The sequence below is a fragment of the Macaca thibetana genome, chromosome 1 (assembly GCF_024542745.1).
Source record: "Macaca thibetana thibetana isolate TM-01 chromosome 1, ASM2454274v1, whole genome shotgun sequence".
NCBI lineage: Eukaryota > Metazoa > Chordata > Mammalia > Primates > Cercopithecidae > Macaca > Macaca thibetana.
Genome location: NC_065578.1, coordinates 128,419,547 through 128,439,465, shown reverse-complemented (window position 1 = coordinate 128,439,465; position 19,919 = coordinate 128,419,547). Strand labels below are relative to the sequence as shown.

At 46.0% G+C, this 19,919-nt stretch overlaps 2 protein-coding genes across 3 annotated transcripts in view; both read right to left on the bottom strand.

The window, feature by feature from the left end:
* LAMTOR2 (late endosomal/lysosomal adaptor, MAPK and MTOR activator 2) overlaps positions 1 to 19,919 on the bottom strand; it is a 334,290-nt gene that overhangs the window by 187,001 nt on the left and 127,370 nt on the right. The gene's annotated exons all lie outside the window — the stretch shown is intronic.
* The window catches only part of SYT11 (synaptotagmin 11), a 29,316-nt gene continuing 21,694 nt past the window's right edge, over positions 12,298 to 19,919 (bottom strand). Inside the window, exons 3-4 of one of the 2 annotated variants that reach the window (XM_050754598.1) lie at positions 17,186 to 17,309; positions 12,298 to 16,616 (exon numbers count right to left, since the gene is read on the bottom strand). In XM_050754598.1, the coding sequence (XP_050610555.1) occupies positions 16,306 to 16,616; positions 17,186 to 17,309 (435 nt within the window). In that variant the 3' untranslated portion in view covers positions 12,298 to 16,305. The remainder of the gene's footprint in view (positions 16,617 to 17,185; positions 17,310 to 19,919) is intronic. The other variant, XM_050754603.1, reaches the window with a different exon arrangement.

Genomic DNA, 19,919 nt, shown 5'->3' with positions numbered 1-19,919 from the left:
CCAGGGTATTAGGAAAAGTTTTCAGTTAGCACTAAGTGTGCCTCATTGGCTATGATCCTGTCACTGTGCAAAGCTGTCCAATCAACTTTTAAACATAGGCAGGACACAGTGGCTCACACCTGTAATCCCAGCACTTTGGGAGGCTGAGGCAGGCAGATCACAAGGTCAGGAGTTCAAGACCAGCCTGACTAACATGGTGAAACCCCATCTCTACTAAAAATACAAAAACAACTAGCCAGGCTTTGTGGTGGGCGCCTGTAATCCCAGCTACTCGGGAGGCTGAGGCAGGAGAATCGCTTGAACATGGGAAGTGGAGGTTGCAGTGAGCCAAGATCATGCCACTGCACTCCAGCTTGGACGACAAGAGCAAGACTCTGTCTCAAAAAAAAAAAAAAAACAACCAAAAACAAAAAGCCATGGCCTTGAGACAAAATTACTGAAATGTTTTAGCTTTAATAATCTTTGCTTAAAAAAAACTCATGATGAGCAGCTTTTGGTTCAGTGCATACATTCCACAGCACACGTGATCATATCATGAAGTCACTCAGTTTTTGAACAAAAGCTGCTGCAGTGGGGACATGTGTCATTTCCTGCCCTTCCTGGAGCTGGTTATTGCCAGAGTTTATTGCAGTTTGCTCTGAGCCAGAAGAAAAACTTTAGCTCCAAAACATTTCCCACAAAATGCTTTCCCTAGTTTCCTGGCAGAGGAGTGTACAGGTGAGGGGGCAGAGGCAGAGAAATGTCTGGCTTTTATGAGGGTGAGTCCAAGTGCTCAATACACTGCAATCCAACATAAAATCTCTGCTGCCCAGGAAGGCATGCACATCAATGTAGTCAGCCAGAGAACTAACTTGTGCAGTCCCACCCAAAACATTCTGGGCACTCTTACTTTCATGTCCTTAGACTCCTGAAGAGAAATACATGGGTGTAGTTGCAACTAACACACACCTACCACCATCACCAAAAAAGACAGAACCAAAACCAATCATTATACCAAACTTGTTTTGAAACTCCAACTCAGAATAAGTAGGAAGAAGAGACAGCCTTTTCATGTTTGCTTGAAGTCTGCTTCCCAGGCAATATTTTGTTCCCTGCCTGCTTGCCTGTATTGGGTACCTGCTGCACGCCAAGCAGTGTGTTGGCATTGGGAATTCAACAGTGAATAAGGAAAAGCTCACAGTTCTTAGAGTCTCAGTTATTTTCAGTGGGCACCTCTAATTCTAACATTCATAATCTGACAGAAATTTGGATTGAATGGTGGGAGAATGAGAAGGAATAAGGGACCCATAGCAATTTCAACTGCTTGGTAAACAATAATTAAATGTTAACTTGGAAAAAAGCCTGAGAAAGAAGCAGCTGATTTGATGTGAGTTAATGTAAATCATGAAAATGTCCAGTTTCATCTGGGTGTGGTGGCTCATGCCTGTAAACTCAGCACTTTGGAACGCTGAGGTGGGAAGGTCACTTGAAGCCAGAAGTTCAAGACTAGCATGGGCAACATAGCAAGACCCCATCTCTACAAAAATTTAAAAACTAGCTGGGTGTGCTGGAGTGTGCCTATAGTCCCAGCTACTTGAGAGACTGAGGTGGAAGGATTGCTTGAGCCCAGAAGGTTGATGCTGCAGTGACCTATGATTGTGCCGCTGCACTCCTGCCTGGGTGACAGTGTGAGACACTGTCTCAATAGATAGATGATTGATTGATTGATTGACAGACAGATAGATAGGCTGGGTGCAGTGGCTCACGCCTGTAATCCCAGCACTTTGGGAGGCCGAGGCAAGAGGATTGCGTGAGCACAGGAGTCCCAACAAGCCTGTCTCCACAGAAAAATTGTTTAAGTTAGCCAGGTATGGTAGCACGTGCCTGTCGTGGTGGTGCATGCCTGTGGTGCCAGCTACTCAGCTACTTGGGAGGCTGAGGTGTGAGGATTAACTGAACCCAGGAGGCTAAGGCTGTAGTGAGCCATGTCACTGCACTCTGGACTGGGCAACAGAGCAAGACACTGTCTCAACAAGTAAATAAGAAGAAAGAGGCCGGGCGCGGTGGCTCAAGCCTGTAATCCCAGCACTTTGGGAGGCCGAGGCGGGCGGATCACAAGGCCAGGAGATCGAGACCACAGTGAAACCCCGTCTCTACTAAAAATACAAAAAATTAGCCGGGCGTGGTGGCGGGCGCCTGTAGTCCTAGCTACTCAGGAGGCTGAGGCAGGAGAATGGCGTGAACCCAGGAGGCGGAGCTTGCAGTGAGCCGAGATAGCGCCACTGCACTCCAGCCTGGGCAACAGCGTGAGACTCCGTCTCAAAAAAAAAAAAAAAAAAAAAAAAAGAAAAAGAAAATGAGTTTTTCTCCTTATGGCCCTGTCAGAGCTTTTCAATTAGATTGAGATTTAATGTACTGTCTGGGCATGGTGGCTCATGCCTGTAATCCCAACACTTTGGGAGGCCGAGGTGGGCGGATCACCTAAGGTTAGGAGTTTGAGACTAGCCTGGCCAACATGATGAAACCCCACCTGTACTAAAAATACAAAAATTAGCAGGGTGTGGTGGCGTGTGCCTGTAATCCCAGTTACTCCTGAGACAGGAAAATTGCTTGAACCTGGGAGGTGGAGGTTGCAGTGAGCCAAGATCAGGTCATTGCAATTCGGCCTGGGTGACAGAGCAGCACTCTGTCTCAAAAAGAAAAGTACTATTTGAGGTGAATTACCAGCTCACCAGGCTTAGACACAAGACTTGCTCATGGATTCCCATACTTTTATTCAAAATTTTCTGTTAGGGCATCTAATCCTGGGCCCGTTGAGCCTTAGGACTTTCTCTAGGACTTTGTTTCCTAAAGGCCAAGCAGAGTTTTGAGCATTTCTTAGAGGTGTCCAGAAGGTGGTATTGACCCTAGTATAGACAGTGTTAGGCAATTGGGATGTTCACCAGTTTACCATCTCGTAAAAGTTATACTAGTTAAGAATCGATATTTTCTAGTTTTCTGAAAAATGATGCCCTATGTCTAAACTTAACATTGCTCTTGAAGTATTCAAAGAAAACCCCAAGCACTAGGCTGTTTGCCTTTTCAGACCACAAGGTATGGGGGATGGATGAAAACAGTACTGAAGGCCCTTACTTGGTGGGCAACTCTTTTTTTGTGTGAAACAGAGTCTTGCTCTGTCGCCCAGGCTGGAGTGCAATGGTGTGATCTCAGCTCACTGCAACCTCTGCCTCCCGGGTTCAAGCGATTCTCCTGCCTCAGTCTCCCAAGTAGCTGGGATTACAGGGATGTGCCACCACGCCCGGCTAATTTTTGTATTGTTAGTAGAGAGAGGATTTCACCATGTTGGTCAGGCTGGTCTCGAACTCTTGACCTTGTGATTCACTCGCCTCGGCCTTCCAAAGTGCTGGGATTACAGGTGTGAGCCACCGCGCCCAGCTGATGGTGGGCAACTCATTTTTGGGAGTTTGTTGTAAGGAGATCACATGAAAAAGCACCTTGGAGTGAGAGGTCTATAGAAAACAAAGTACAGTGGCTGGGCGCAGTGGCTCACTCCTGTAATCCCAGCACTTTGGGAGGCTGAGGTGGGTGGATCATGAAATCAGGAGTTCGAGACCAGCCTGACCAACATGGTGAAACCTCGTCTCTACCAAAAATACAAAATTTGCCGGGTGTGGTGATGCATGCCTGTAATCCTAGCTACTTGGGAGGCTGAGGCAGGAGAATTGCTTAAACCTGGGAGTGAGCTGAGATCACGCCATTGCACTCCTGCCTGGGCAGCAAGAGCAAAACTCCATCTCAAAAAAAAAAAAAAAAAAAAAAAAAAAAGACGAGGTACAGTAGCTCCCAGTTATCCACAAGGGATACATTCATAGACCCCCAGAGGATGCCTGAAATCATGGATAGTATCGAACCCTATATATACTTTTTCCTATACACATGTATCTATAACAAAGTTAAATTTATAAATTAGATTCAGTAAGAGATTATCAACAATCTAATAAAATAGAACAATTATAACAATACACTGTAATAAAAGTTATAAGACTGTGGTTTCTCTCAAAATAGGGTATTTTATTGTGTTGTACTGTGGGTAAGTGAAACTGCGGAAAGCAAAACCCAGGATTAGGATAGGGTGGACTACTGCAGTGCTCTTGGTTGGCTGCCTGCCCAGCATCTATTCCTCCTTCCAGAAAAACCGACATTTTATTCAAGAATTCACCTTTTCCCACACCCAGCTCTAGGACAGTCCTAAGTAATCTAAAGAAAATTCCATCCTCCTTGTCAATGTTTGCTTCAGAAATGACCATGTTACATTTTGGATCAGCAAAAACAGATGAGAGGATTGCTAGAGACTTTTCGGAATTTATTCTGGGAATAAGGCTCTCTTATTTTTCTGGGAGAGGTCCTGAGCCATCTCCTCTTTCCACCTGGAGGTGAATGAGGAAGCAAGAAACTGGTTTGGGAGTGGTTCATCAGATGAAAGCCACAGGATGAAGCTGACATTGAATGTCGGGGGCACCCACGGAAAGAATCTGAGTCCTTGACAGTATTAGTGACCTTTTGCAGAAGTCAACTCGGAAGGCTGCCCCACCTTTGGACTTCCAGTTAGGTGAGCTAATGCATTTTCTTAATGTTTAAGCCAACTTGAATTGGGTTTCCTGTTAATTGTAGCCAAAAGTATGCTGAGTGCCAAGATAATCTTACCATCTTGTGATATGATGATGTTGTTATTTTTAAGACTGTCATCTAGAAAAAAGTAATATACAAAATTATATACATACCATGATTGCAATCGTAAGATAGTTAAAACAAATTGGAAGACGTGCCAAAATTAGCAATGCTTGCCTCTAAGTGGATTTCCCACTATTTCTATGACTTGTACTTTATTTTACATATTTTCTACATTGATCCCGAGTGATGTATCAAGAAAAATATGCACAGGAAATAAATTCAGAAGACAAAATGGGCCCAGGCATGGTGGCTCATGCCTGTAATCCCAGCATTTTGGGAGGCTGAGGCAGGAGGATAGCTTGAGGCCAGGAGTTCGAGACGATGGTCAATAGAGCAAGACCCTGTCTCTATTTATAAAAATAAGTAAATAAATATAAAAAATAAAGAGAAGACAAAGTAATTATTAAGATTTTGGAATCTTGACTTTTTTTTCCTTTTCTCTATTTTCCAATTTTCTTTTTCTTTTTTCTTGAGACAAGGTCTTACTCTGTCACCCAGGCTGGAGTGCGGTGGCACTATGATGGCTTACAGAAGCCTTGAACTCCTGGGCTCAAGGGATGTCCCACCTCAGCCTCCCAAGTAGCCAGGACTTCAGGTACACACCACCATGCCTAGCTAAGTTTTTGACTTTTTGTAGAGACAAGGTCTTCCTGTTGCCCAGGCTGGTTTTGAACTCCTGCGCTCAAGCAATCCTCCTGTCCCAGCCTCCCAAGGTGAGCTACTGCATCTGGTTCCAGTTTTCTTTTTTTTTTTTTTCTTAAATGGAGTCTTGCTCTGTCGCCCAGGCTGGAGTGCAGTGGCACAATCTCAGCTCGCTGCAACCTCCGTCTCCCAGGTTCAAGTGATTCTCCTGCCTCAGCCTCCCAAGTAGCTGGAACCACAGGTGTGTGCCACGATGCCTGGCTAATTTTTTGTATTTTTAGTAGACATGGTGTTTCACCATGTTAGTCTCGATTTCCTGACCTTGTGATCCACCTGCCTCGGCCTCCCAAAGTGCTGGGATTACAGGCGTGAGCCACCACGCCCTGCTCCAGTTTTCTTATAACGTGCTTATGTTAGTTTATAATTTGAAAATATTTTGTAGTTCCTTCACTGAAATTTTAAAAGAGCAGGAATTGATTCTCCTTCCATTCTCTCTTCCTGTCACGGGGAGGATAAATTATACAGAACAGAAAATATGAAAAGTGAATCACTCCAGACTTTAAGGCATGTAGAGAAATCCACAAAGAGCAGTTGCAAGGGTCATATTACCCCAGTATATTACCCTAGAGTGTTGCATTTACCTGTGTTTCTTTTCTTTCTTTCTTTCTTTTTTTTTTTGAGACGGAGTTTCGATCTTGTTGCCTAGAGTGCAATGGGGCAATCTTGGCTCACCGCAACCTTTGCCTCCTGGGTTCAAGTGATTCTTCTGCCTCAGCCTCCCAAGTAGCTGGGATTACAGGCATGTGTCACCACGCCCAGCTAATTTTGTATTTTTAGTAGAGACAGGGTTTCTCCATGTTGGTCAGGCTGGTCTCGAACTCCCAACCTCAGGTGATCTGCCCGCCTCGGACTCCCAAATTCCTGGGATTACAGGAATGAGCCACCGTGCTGGGCCTGTGTTTCTTTTCTTTTAGAGCATTTCCTAATTTGTAATCATACATGGATTAGTGTAATTACTTGATTAATATTGTCCTCTGCTACACTCTATAAGAACAGCACTCTTGTTCATCAATGTATTGTATCTGTAGTGCCTGGCACATAGTAGACACTCAATAAATAAATATTTGTTGACTAATAAATGAATGAAGGCCATTATCCTAAGCACAGAAACAGAAAATGAAACACCACATGTTCTTACCAGTAAGTGGGAGCTAAACATTGAGTACTTATGGACGTGGAAACGGCAATAGAAACTGGGGACTACCAGAAGCGGGAGGGTTTAAAAACGATCGGCCTACATTTGGGAGACCAAGGCGGGTGGATCACCTGAGGTCAGAAGTCCAAGACCAGCCTGACCACAATGGAGAAACCCCGTCTCTATTAAAAATGCAAAAATTAGCTGGGCGTGGTGGTGCGTGCCTGTAATCCCAGCTACTTGGGAGGCTGAGGCAGGGAGAATCACTTGAACCTGGAGGTGGAGGTTGTGGTGAGCTGAGATTGCACCATTGCACTCCAGCCTGGGCAACAAGAGTGAAACTCCGTCTCACAAAATAAAAATAAAAATTAGCGGGATGTAGTGGTGCACGCCTATAATCCCAGATACTCAGGAGGCTGAGGTACAAGAATCACTTGAATCCAGGAGGCAGAGGTTGCTGTGAGCCAAAATCATGCCACTGCACTCCAGCCTGGGCAACAGAGCAAGACTCTGTCTCCAAAAAAAAAAAAAAACAGCCTTCCCAAGATAGTGAGACCCACGTCTCTACAAAATAAAATTTAAAAATTAGCCAGGTGGCCAGGCACAGTGGCTCACACCTGTAATCCCAGCACTTTGTTTTTTATTTTTTATTTTTTATTTTTATTTTTATTTTTATTTTTATTTTGAGACGGAGTCTCGCTCTGTCGCCCAGGCTGGAGTACAGTGGTGGGATCTCGGCTCACTGCAAGCTCCACGTCCGGGATTTATGCCATTCTCCTGCCTCAGCCTCCCGAGTAGCTGGGACTACAGGCACCCGCCACCTCGCCCGGCTAGTTTTTTTGTATTTTTTAGTAGAGATGGGGTTTCACCGGGTTAGCCAGGATGGTCTTGATCTCCTGACCTCGTGATCCGCCCGTCTCGGCCTCCCAAAGTGCTGGGATTACAGGCTTGAGCCACCGCGCCCGGCCTGTTTTTTATTTATTTATTTATTTTGAGGCAGAGTCTCGCTCTGTCTCCCAGGCTGGAGTGCAGTGGCGTGATCTCAGCTCACTGAAAGCTCCGCCTCCCAGGTTCACACCATTCTCCTGCCTCAGCCTCCCGTGTAGCTGGGACTACAGGAGCCCACCACCACACCCGGCTAATTTTTTGCATTTTTAGTAGAGACAGGGTTTCACTGTGTAAGCCAGGCTGGTCTCGAACTCCTGACCTCGTGATCCACCTTGGCCCCCAAAGTGCTGGGATTACAGGTATGAGCCACCGCGCCTGGCCTGTAATCACAGCTGGGAGGCCGAGGAAGGCATGTCACCTGAGGTCAGGAGTTCGAGACCAGCCTGGCCAACATAGTGAGACCCTCATCTCTACTAAAAATACAAAAATTAGCCAGGCAAGGTGGTGTGTTCCTGTAATCCCAGCTACTCGGGAGGTTGAGGCACAAGAATTGGTTGAACCTGGGAGGTGGAGTTTGCAGTGAGCCGAGATCATGCCACTGCACTCCAGCCTGGGTGACAGGGTGAGACTCTGTCTCAGGAAAAAAAAAAAAAATTAGCCAGATATGGTGATGTGCACCATAGTCTCAGTTATGTGGGAGGCTGAGGTAGGAGGATCAATTTAACTCAGGAGGTCGAGGCTGTAGTGAGCCATGATTGTGCCACTCTATTCCAGCCTGGGCAATAGAGTGAGACTGTCTCAAAACAAACGAACAACTGGATACTATGCTAAGTATCTAGGTGACAGGATTATTCCTATCCCAAATCCTGGCATCAGTCAATAGAGCCAGGTAACAAAAACCTGCACATGTGTCCCCCCTGAATCTAAAATGAAAGCTGAAAAAAAATTATGGCCGGGTGCAGTGGCTCACGCCTGTAATCCCAGCACTTTGGGAGGCTGAGGTGGGCGGATCATGAAGTCAGCAGTTTGAGACCAGCCTGGTCAACATGTTGAAACCCCGTCTCTACTAAAAATACAAAAATTAGCCAGGCGCGGTGGCTCCCTCCAGCTACTCTACTCAGGAGGCTGAGGCAGGAGAATCGCTTGAACCTGGAAAGTGGAGGTTGCGGTGAGCTGAGATCGCGCCTCTGCAGTCCAGCCTGGATAACAGAGCAAGACTCTGTCTCAAAAAAAAAAAAAAAAAAAAGAAAAAAGAAAAAAGAAAAAAAATTACTCAAGCCAAACATCAAACATTAACGTTTGCCATTTAATGTTTCACTCAGAAATTAAACTTTCATAACCCAGTGCAAGCTGCATAAAGAAAAAGATAATTTGACCAGGTGCGGTGGCTCACGCCTGTAATCCCAGCACTTTGGGAGGCCGAGGCAGGCGGATCACGAGGTCAGGAGATCGAGATCATCCTGGCTAACACGGTGAAACCCCATGTCTACTAAAAATAAAAAAAATTATCTGGGCGTGGTAGCAGGAGCCTGTAGTCCCAGCTACTCGGGAGGCTGAGGCAGGAGAATGGCATGAACCAGAGAGGCAGAGCTTGCAGTGAGCCGAGATGGTGCCACTGCACTCCAGCCTGGGCGACAGAGTGAGACTCCGATTCAAAAAAAAAAAAAGAAAGAAAGAAAAAATAAAAAGATAATTTATTAAACCTTGGAACTGAGAAGGCTCAGATCTGTCTGAAGACATGGCTTCATCTGAGGTCAAATGATGTCATGGAGTCTGATTTCTCTTTCCCCGTTTTAGCTGCACTTCTGTGCAGACTCCATTCTCAGGCTCTCTCCGCTCTGAGGCACAGTGACTACAGGAGCCTCAGCCCCACATCCTCCCATGTTGAGGTCTAGGGAGATACTTCATGACTCTTGAAAGGCTTTGAGGCCGGGTGTGGTGACTCATGCCTGTAATCCCAGCACTTTGGGAGGCCGAGGCAGGTGGATTGCCTGAGGTCAGTAGTTCAAGACCAGCTTGGCCAACGTGGTGAAACCCCATTGCTACTAAAAATACAAAATTAGCTGGGCATGGTGGCACATGCCTGTAATCCCAGCTACTCGGGAGGCTGAGGCAGGAGAATGGCTTGAACCTGGGAGGTGGAGGTTGCAGTGAGTCAAGATCACGCCATTGCACTCCAGCCTGGGCAATAAGAGCAAAAACTGCGTCTCAAAAAAACAAAACAAAAGCATCACCCGTTTTCTACTGACCTTTTGACTATGTAAGCAATTAATTCACACAATTTAATTCTTTTTTTTTGTTTTGTTTTGTAAAAAAGCACTATTCTCTGTTTTTAAAAAATTGGTTTTTGGGGAATAGGTGGTATTTGGTTACATGAATAAGTTCTTTAGTGGTGATTTCTTATTTATTTATTTATTTATTTATTTTTGAGACGGAGTCTCGCTCTGTCACCCAGGCTGGAGTGCAGTGGCGCGATCTCAGCTCACTGCAAACTCTTCCTCCCGGGTTCACGCCATTCTCCTGCCTCAGCGTCCCGAGTAGCTGGGACTACAGGCACCCGCCACCACGCCCAGCTAATTTTTTGTATTTTTAGTAGAGATGAAGTTTCACCGTGTTAGCCAGGATGGTCTTGATCTCCTGACCTTGTGATCTGCCCTCCTTGGCCTCCCAAAGTGCTGGGATTACAGGCGTGAGCCACCGCGCCTGGCCTTTAGTGGTGATTTCTGAGATTTTGATGCACCCATCACCCGAGCAGTGTACTCTGTACCCAATGTGTAGTCTTTTATCCCTCACCCCTCTCCCACCCTTTCCCCTGCGTCCCCCAAAGTCTATTGTATCATTCTTTTTTTTTTTTTTTTTTTTTTGAGATGGAGTCTCACTCTGTCGCCCAGGCTGGAGTGCAGTGGCGCGATCTCAGCTCACTGCAACCTCCACCTCCCTGGTTCAAGCAATTCCCCGGCCTCAGCCTCCTGAATAGCTGGGATTACAGGCACACACCACCACACCCAGCTTATTTTTTTGTATTTTTAGTAGAGACGGGGTTTCACTATGTTGGCCAGACTTGACTTCAGGCAATCCGCCCGCCTCAGTCTCCCAAAGTGCTGGGATGATAGGCGTCAATTACCACGCCTGGCCTATTGTATCATTCTTATGACTTCGTGTCTTCATAGGTTACCTCCCAATTCACACAGTTTACTGCACAATTAATCTTATAGACAGGTTCAGAAGTCTATCAGTTTGTAGGAGGAAAAATAGAATTTCTGAAAAATAAACAAGATTAAACTTTGGTTCCATGGGTGTACTTATCTCCAAACTCACCAAGTTGTATATGTACAAAATGCTCCAATAAAATGGTGTTTAAAATTAAAATAGGCTTGGCATGGTGGCTCAAGCCTGTAATCCAGCACTTTGGGAGGCTGAGGCGGCTGGATCACAAGGTCAGGAGTTTGAGACCAGCCTAGCCAAGATGGTGAAACCCCGTCTCTACTAAAAGTGCAAAAATTAGCCAGGCACGGTGGCAGCCGCCTGTAATCCCAGCTACTCTGGAGGCTGAGGCAGAAGAATCGCTTGAACCCAGGAGGTGGAGGTTGCAGTGAGCTGAGATCGTGCCACTGCACTCTAGCCTGGGTGACAGAGCAAGACTCCATCTCAAAAAAAAAAAAAAAAAAAAAAAAAAAGTACAAAAATTAACTAGACATGGTGGCGCATACCTGTAGTCCCAGCTACTTGGGAGGCCGAACCCAGGAGGTGGAGGTTACGGTGAGCCGAGATTGAGCCACTGCAGTCCAGCCTGGGAAACAGCATGACTGTCTCAAAAACAAAAAATGTAAATAATAATAATAGTAAATGAGGCCAGGTGCAGTGGCTTACGCCTGTAATCCCAGCACTTTGGTAGGCCAAGGCAGAAGAATAACTTGAGGCCAGGAGTTTGAGGCCGGCCTGGCCAATATGATGAGACCCCATCTCTACTAAAAATACAAAAATTAGCCACACTTGGTGGTGCGCACCTGTAGTCCCAGCTGCTTGGGATCACTTGAACCCAGGAGGCAGAGGTTACAGTGAGCTGAGATTGAGCCACTGCACTCCATCCTGGGCAACAGAGCAAGACTGTCTAAAAAAAAAAAAAAAAAAAAGGGGTAAATGAATGAATGAGGGAACAGAATTGGCCTGTCTCAGGATTGCTTTTTGGGATAAGTATTTCCAATTAAAGGGGCAGATTGATTCTCAGCACTAAGAACCATCATCTCTCCCTCTGGTAGTGATGGTCTCAGAAATTACATTTCGAGAGGAAAACAGAAAGACTAGAACTAGGACTAGAGCAAGCAGCAAACCAACTCACTTGCCAAATGAGAGTATCTAGGATGGGAGCCTGGAATCTGCATTTTTAAACAAGTGCCCTCAGATGATTCTGAAGCGAGTGGTCTGGGGACCACAGTTTGGAAAACATACCCTAGAACATCCTTTTGGAGTCTGAGTGTTAACCTCACTGATAGGCCTCCCGCTTTCTTTTTTTTTTTTTTTTTTTTTTTGAGACGCAGTCTTGCTCTGCCGCCCAGGTTGGAGTACAGTGGCTGGATCTCAGCTCACTGCAAGCTCCGCCTCCCAGGTTTACGCCATTCTCCTGCCTCAGTCTCCCGAGTAGCTGGGACTACAGGCGCCCGCCACCTCGCCCGGCTAGTTTTTTTTTTTTTTTTTTTGTATTTTTAGTAGAGACGAGGTTTCACCGTGTTAACCAGGATGGTCTCGATCTCCTGACCTCGTGATTCGCCCGTCTCGGCCTCCCAAAGTGCTGGGATTACAGGCTTGAGCCACCGCGCCCGGCCAGGCCTCCCGCTTTCTAGAGAATCAGGCTGACATCATTGTGCCTATTTAATGTGAATCAGTCTTTATTTTGCACTTGTGTGGTGCATTAACAAATTCAACATACAAGATAGCATTACATATTGTAGGTTAGCATTACAGCATTATGCAATTTCACACAATTCATGTTAGCTTTTTCAGTTTTTCTTTTTTTCAAAATTTGACACATTTATTTTATTTTTGAGTTTCATTTTTACAAGAGAAGACACAAGGTAAAGAAAGACAACCACTTCGGAGACGGATCATGGTAAGGGCAATGTCACTGTCATGGCCATAGTGCAAGCCTTCCAAGAAAAGGGACCTGCGTTATTCCCTCTCCTAAGCAAGCTGCCCCTGTCCCACAAACCAGTTCTATCTGTTTTCACATCTAGAGCACTATCCATAAACATGTCCATCTTGGCTGTGCTCCAGTGAGATGAACTGAAAGAAGGAATAACTCGTAAAGGGATCTTTGTTATTAAGAAAAATTCTTGTCTTCCCAAAGGAAGATATCTGCAGAGAAGGAGCGACTGTTGGAAAATCAGGAGTGACCATTCCCTAACCTATTCCTGACCACGAATGCCTTGTGCAAAAGCTAAGATGTGACTCTCTTGTCTTTCTTTCAACTGACTCTTAGGAGGAGGCATTCCTCCTCCACTCTTATCAGTTAGCTCTGGAAAGAACAAATGTGAAAGCCAAAGTCAGCTAAGAAACTTTGGGACAGCAAAGTCAAGGGCACGATGGATCAGGCCTGAGGTAGGAGGAAGGAGCCCTGTACTGTCCGCCTCTTTGCCTTTTTCTGGCAAAGACACTGAGGCAGTTCCTAGGCTACAGAACAATTGGTTCCTCCGCTGTCACCTCAGCACCCACTGCTCAGTAGACCCAAAGAATGCAAGGAATAAAGCTACAAGGAAATGGGGAAGAGAGAGGAGAGTGGGGTGAGGCTGTTTTCCCAGACGTTTGTCAGGAGGAGCTACAGAGGCACACACAGCAGGGCAAAGACCAGACTATCTCCACCTGTTGTTTTGCATTGTTTCTGGGAAGGAAACAAAAGCGGGTTTGCTCAGCGATTTCTGATCTTTAGACATTAAGGCGATGAAGAGGAACCATTTAAATTTTTTCCTAATGGGGCTTCAGAATGCTCCTGTCGGATTTACATTAAACTATCTCAAAATGCATTTTTAGAAAACAAAAATTATTTTCTTCTACTTATGATACAGTATTTACATTTCATGGGGTATAGGACAGAGAGGAGTGGTGTGACCCCAACTGATGGTGAAATAGTGAGTCAGATTATGGGGTTGGGGGTTGTCAGGGACAAGAACAGAGAGTAGGCTTTGTGACTGCTCAGAATTGCTCTGCATTGTCAAGAACATGGGCTGAAATCAAACAAAAGGTTTAGGGGGAGCAGAGTGATTTTAAATCCACAAAAGCTAAGGGAACACTGAAAGCAAGATCACCCCCTCTCCATGGAGACTCAGCTTTCCGACTCCCTTCACCAAAGCAAGGTTAAAAGTGATGTTCTTGTGTGGACTCAACTAATCTTTCATGCCCTGGATCAAGCGGTTAAGCAGCAGCTTGACTGAGTTCCTCCTCGGGTGGGCAAAAATATCTACTGCCTACTGAGTTTACCTCGTTTATTTTAATTAATTAATTAATTTTTGAGACAGGGTCTCACTCTGTTACCCAGGCCAGAGTGCAGTGGTATGATCACGGCTCACTGCAGCCTCTACCTCTGGGCTCAAATGATCCTCCCACCTTAGCCTCCTGAGTAGCTGGGACCACAGGCATGCAGCACCACACCTAGCTAATTTTTTTGTATTTTTGATAGAGATGGGGTTTTGTCATGTAGCCCAGGCTGGTCCTGAACCCCTGGGCTCAAGCAATCCTTCCACCTCGGCCTCCCAAAATACTGGGATTACAGGCGTGAGCCACTGTGCCTGGCCTCAAGTTTACCTATTATCCATGGAGTCTGTGCCATCTGAGAAGTCTCAACATTGGAGACATAGCTGCTGTAGGAGTAAAGAGACTTGAATTCTAATCCCAGAAATATGCTGAATCTCTCTCAACCTCTATTGCCCAGTGGTAGAAGAAGAATTGCATCCTGTAGTTCCCCCATCCCTTCACCATGTGGTAAGACATAAGTTCCTAGAACTATGCAGCTTGTTTTGAGGAAAAGAATGCTCTGAAAGAATCCAACTTATCTTCATTCACTCAGTCATACTGTTATTTTTTGTTTGTTTGTTTGTTTGTTTGTTTTTGAGATGGAGTCTCGCTCTGTTGCCCAGGCTGGAGTGCAGTGGCTAGATCTCAGCTCACTGCAAGCTCCGCCTCCCGGGTTCACGCCATTCTCCTGCCTCAGCCTCCCAAGTAGCTGGGACTACAGGCACCTGCCACCTCGCCCGGCTAGTTTTTTGTACTTTTTAGTAGAGACGGGGTTTCACCGTATTAACCAGGATGGTTTCGATCTCCTGACCTCGTGATCCGCCCGTCTCGGCCTCCCAAAGTGCTGGGATTACAGGCTTGAGCCACCGCGCCCGGCCTGTTATTTTTTTAAGAGCTACATTTTTATTGAAAAATTTAAGGAGAACTTCTGAGGGCCCATTTTTTTTATGAAGCAAAAATTACAACATCTAAGCTATTTGAGAAGAAGACTCTAAAGCATCTCCATGGTCGGCATTTCTGGAAAAACAAAGGCCAGTGTAATTCTTCAAACCTCTGATAACTTCCAACCCATTAACCAAGAAATGGCTGTCCCTACAGTAGATAGCTGCAAAGGGGAATTGCTGTCATCATCACTTGTCTTCTCTCCTTGTCCTTATACCTGAAAACAGCTTTTGGGATCAGCTGGATGTGTTCATTGGTACTATCCTATAGCTGAATTTGAAGTCTCCAAACTCCTTTTAGAGAAGTCATCAAGTTTGATAAAAGTCCACGTTCTGATGTATTGGATGCATAAGTTTGATGTATTCTCTGTGCTTCAGCTCGGTCTGTCAGTTAATTATAGACTACCCTTTACTAATTCATAGCAGAAGACTGATAGCAAAAATACCCCCATTTCTCAATTCCTTTCTCCTGCAAACCTTGCCTCATTCACCCCACCTTTGTTTCTTGGCTTACTACAGACCTCTAGACCTTGAGGTCAAAGAGCAGAGATATAAGAGGCAATAAAAAGAAAAGATGGGAATGATGAAAACATGAGGTTTTATAAGAGCAAAATTTTCTTCTGCAGAGGTGGGGAGTGGGAGAAATTCTCCAGAAAAGCCCAATAAAAAGAAGCCAATTTCAGATAATCAGCAAATACAATGCAGCACAAAACACAATTTCCATGGATTAAAATCTGCAACTTGATATTGGCAGTTAGGCTAATTTCTTCAGTTTGTATTAGACATGCAAGTATATGGTTACATTGTTATATATAGATTTGTAGGGGTCTTTCCCTCTCTTTTGTCCCCCATTAAAGAAACAAAAAACAAAAACAAAAAACAAAAAACAAAAAAAAAAAACAGAGGCCGGGCATGGTGGCTCACACCTGTAATCCCAGCACTTTGGGAGGATCACCAAGGCGGGTGGATCACCTGAGGTCTGGAATTCGAGACCAGCTTGGCCAACATGGTGAAACCCATCTCTACTGAAAATATAAAAAATTAGCCAGGCATGGTGGTGGGCACCTGTAGTAATCCCAGCTACTTGGGAGGCTGAGGGAGGAGAATCGCTTGAACCCGGAGAGCGGAGGTTGCAGTGAGTCGGGATCTCACCATTGCACTCCAACCTGGGCAACAAGAGCGAAATTCCGTCTAAAAAAAAAAAAAAGATTCTAGTGCCTTGCAAAGGAGAAAAAAACATCAAACATCATTGCTAAGAACTGATCTGCAGCTGTGGTCACGTAGGGTGTTCTTTGTTGAGTTTGTTTTGTAAGACATTTTCTTCTACAACTAAAATGAGGTTTTGAGTCCACTTCTCTGTCATCTCTTTCCCTGCCACATCCCTCCCCAGCCTGGCCCCAGGGGTTAGAGGAGAGAAGAACAGGATTAGTATTCACTCAGACTGTGCCACTTGGCCACAGGCTTGCGGGGGCTCTCGCAGACCTCTCTCCAGTGTTCAGCACCGCTGGCTGTGACACTGTGTGCCCCCAGGATCAGCCTCCCCACCACCTCATTCTTGGTGGTGCGATCGAAGTCGATAACGAGGAACTCGATGCTGATATCAGGCAGGAGGTCAGCAGGGATGTCGTAGATGAAAGATTCGTTGAAGATGGGGTTCAAAGTGCACTTCTTCACATGGGTTTTCTTCTTGGCAATGCGCTTTCTGCCGTAGTAGACGTTCACCTTGACATAAGGATCTGGGGCCCCCAAAGAGATAAGAAAAAGGGAGACAGGCCTATGACACAGTCCTCTCCTATGTAATGGTAATTTCATGTTGGGAAAGGCGGGGGGCTCTGTTGTTCATATCTTTGATGGCCACCCCATGTGTTCTTTAGTGATTGCACAATAAACACACATTGACCATATGTGAGTCTGCCTGCCTGGACAACGGGCCAAGGAAACCAAGCAGGAATAGAACAGAACAACTTTCTCAAGTAAGGTCTGAAGAATGATACCAATAAGTATTTTAAAGGGCACAGAGACAAATGCCTGCAGCCTTTTTGATAAGTCTCTCTTAGCACCTGTCATGCATATTATTTAGGATACCTTGCCAAATGTAAAGACCCCATTTGTTCAACTGAAGAATCTTCCTAGCTAGGGAAATCTATTGGATGTAGACACTCATTGGGAAGAGAATGTCTACAGAAAGAGGAGTAGATTAAATTGAAAGAGGCAAGGATCTTGAAGTGTGGAGGTCTATCTGGGCCACGGGCAAGGAGTCAGGGGTGGTTCAGACAGTAAGAAATAGGTTGAAGTAAATAGCTGCTACCTGAGAGACCGGTGATATCCATCTTCGGCAAGTGTCTGGCTTTGAGGACCACCACTGTCATTCTCTGTGCCACAGGCTGATATGACAGAGACACCTGGAGCTCCCCTCTGCTGATGCACTTCTATGAGGAAGAAATGGCAGGTGAGAATCCTGTCAGAGGGTGCAGGGTGGAGCACAAAAAGTGTGCAGAGCAGTGGGAAGAGTCTGGGGGAGGACAAGTGCAGGAATGATAAGTTTGTTGGAAAGATGCTCATCGCCTAGAAACGTGTTATGATTTTATTTAACAAGGAGGCAGAAAGGATACATTATAACCATATTCTGATATTAAATAATTTGCATGGAGAGCCTGCATAGCCATAGCCTTGCATTTATGAGCAGGACCTCTGGAACCAGAGTAGCCTGGATTCAAATCCTGACTCTTTATCTTTTTGTTGAGACAGGGTCTTACTCTGTTGCCCAGATTGGAATTCAGTGACATGATCTTGGCTCACTGCAGCCTCCATCTCCTGGACTTTAGCAATCCTCCCACCTCAGCCTCCTGAGCAGCTAGGACTACAAGTGTGTGCTACCACACCTGGCTATTTTTTTTTTTTTTTTTTTTTTTTGAGACGGAGCCTTGCTCTGTTGCCCAGGCTGGAGTGCAGTGGCCGGATCTCGGCTCACTGCAAGCTCCGCCTCCCGGGTTCACGCCATTCTCCTGCCTCAGTCTCCCGAGTAGCTGGGACTACAGGCGCTCACCACCTCGCCCGGCTAGTTTTTTGTATTTTTTAGTAGAGATGGGGTTTCACCGTGTTAGCCAGGATGGTCTTGATCTCCTAACCTCGTGATCCACCCGTCTCGGCCTCCCAAAGTGCTGGGATTACAGGCTTGAGCCACCACGCCCGGCCTTTTTTTTTTTTGAGACGGAGTCTCGCTCTGTCACGAGGGCTGGAGTGCAGTGGCCGGATCTCAGCTCACTGCAAGCTCCGCCTCCCAGGTTTACGCCATTCTCCTGCCTCAGCCTCCCAAGTAGCTGGGACTACAGGAGCCTGCCACCTCGCCCGGCTAGTTTTTTGTATTTTTTAGTAGAGACGGGGTTTCACCGTGTTAGCCAGGATGGTCTCGATCTCCTGACCTCGTGATCTGCCCGTCTCAGCCTCCCAAAGTGCTGGGATTACAGGCTTGAGCCACTGTGCCCGGCCTTTTTTTTTTTTTTCCTATACACAGAGTCTCACTATGTAGCCCAGGCTTGTCTTGAATTCCTAGTCTCAATGGATCCTCCCACCTCAGCCTCCCAAAATGCTGGGATTACAGGCATGAGCCACCGTGCCCAGATGCTATTTCTTATCTGTGACCTTGGACAAGTTACTCAACATCTCTGTACTTTGGATTCCTCATCTATAAAATGTGGGTGAAAGGTTGTACCTACCACATAGCATTATCAAAAGGATTAAATAAGTTAAAATTTGTAAACTGCAATGGTGCCCAGCACATAGTGTGCACTATAGAAGTGCATCCTCTCATTTGGTTCTTTTTTTTTTTTTTTTTTTTTTTTTTTTTTTTTTTGAGACGGAGTCTTGCTCTGTCGCCCAGGCTGGAGTGCAGTGGCGCTATCTCGGCTCACTGAAAGCTCCGCCTCCCGGGTTTACGCCATTCTCCTGCCTCAGCCTCCCGAGTAGCTGGGACTACAGGCGCCCGCCACCTCGCCCGGCTAATTTTTTTGTATTTTTAGTAGAGACGGGGTTTCATTGTGTTAGCCAGGATGGTCTCGATCTCCTGACCTCGTGATCCGCCCGTCTCGGCCTCCCAAAGTGCTGGGATTACAGGCTTGAGCCACCGCGCCCGGCCTCATTTGGTTCTTAACCTTTAAAAAGTTCGAAGACTGTACGGTGGGAGGTAGGAAAACTGGGTTTGAATCTTAACCTTGCCACTTACTCACCACATGGCCTTGGGCAAGTCCCTGCATTTCACAAGGTGAATATCCACACCTGCTCTCTCCACCCCAATGTGCACTCCAGTGTATCTTCTCCAGCCAAATCAGCTTCCTCCCTAGCACCCTGATCTTTGTTTCTCCATCTTTAAATGTGATGCTAGGCTCCATTTTGAGCTTGAAAAAAAACTCTAGTCCTCCAAGAACTTTTTTTTTTTTTTTTTTTTTTTTTTGAGACAGAGGCTTGTTCTTGTTGCCCAGGCTGGAGTGCAGTGGCATGATCACGGCTCACTGCAACCTCTGCCTCACGGGTTCAAGTGAATCTCTTGTCTCAGCCTCCAGAGTAGCTGAGATTACAGGCGCCCACCACCGCGCCCGGCTAATTTTTGTATTCTTAGTAAAAACAGGATTTCACCATGTTGGCCAGGCTGGTCTCTAACTCCTGACCTCAGGTGATCTGTCTAGCTTGGCCTCCCAAAGTGCTGGGATTACAGGCGTGAGCCACCGCGCCTGGCCCCTCCAGGAACATTTTAAAGAACATTTGCATAGGCACTGCATGCCAGGTTTTGAGGATCCAGAGCTGATGTGACTCAGCTGTTGCTCCCAAGGAGCTTACCACTCAGTAGAAGAGACAGAGAAGTAAATAAGCATGTACGGGACTTGTCAGAGAAATGAGAAGCCTGTCTAAGTGCTCTGGGCACCTAGAGCTGGAAGATTGAGGGAAGGCTTTACCAGCTGATGCCTGGACTGAGTTGCTGGGGGTACAAAACCATGAAGCAATGGGCAGAGAGATGATCATGTCAGGCAGGTGGACAGGAGTGG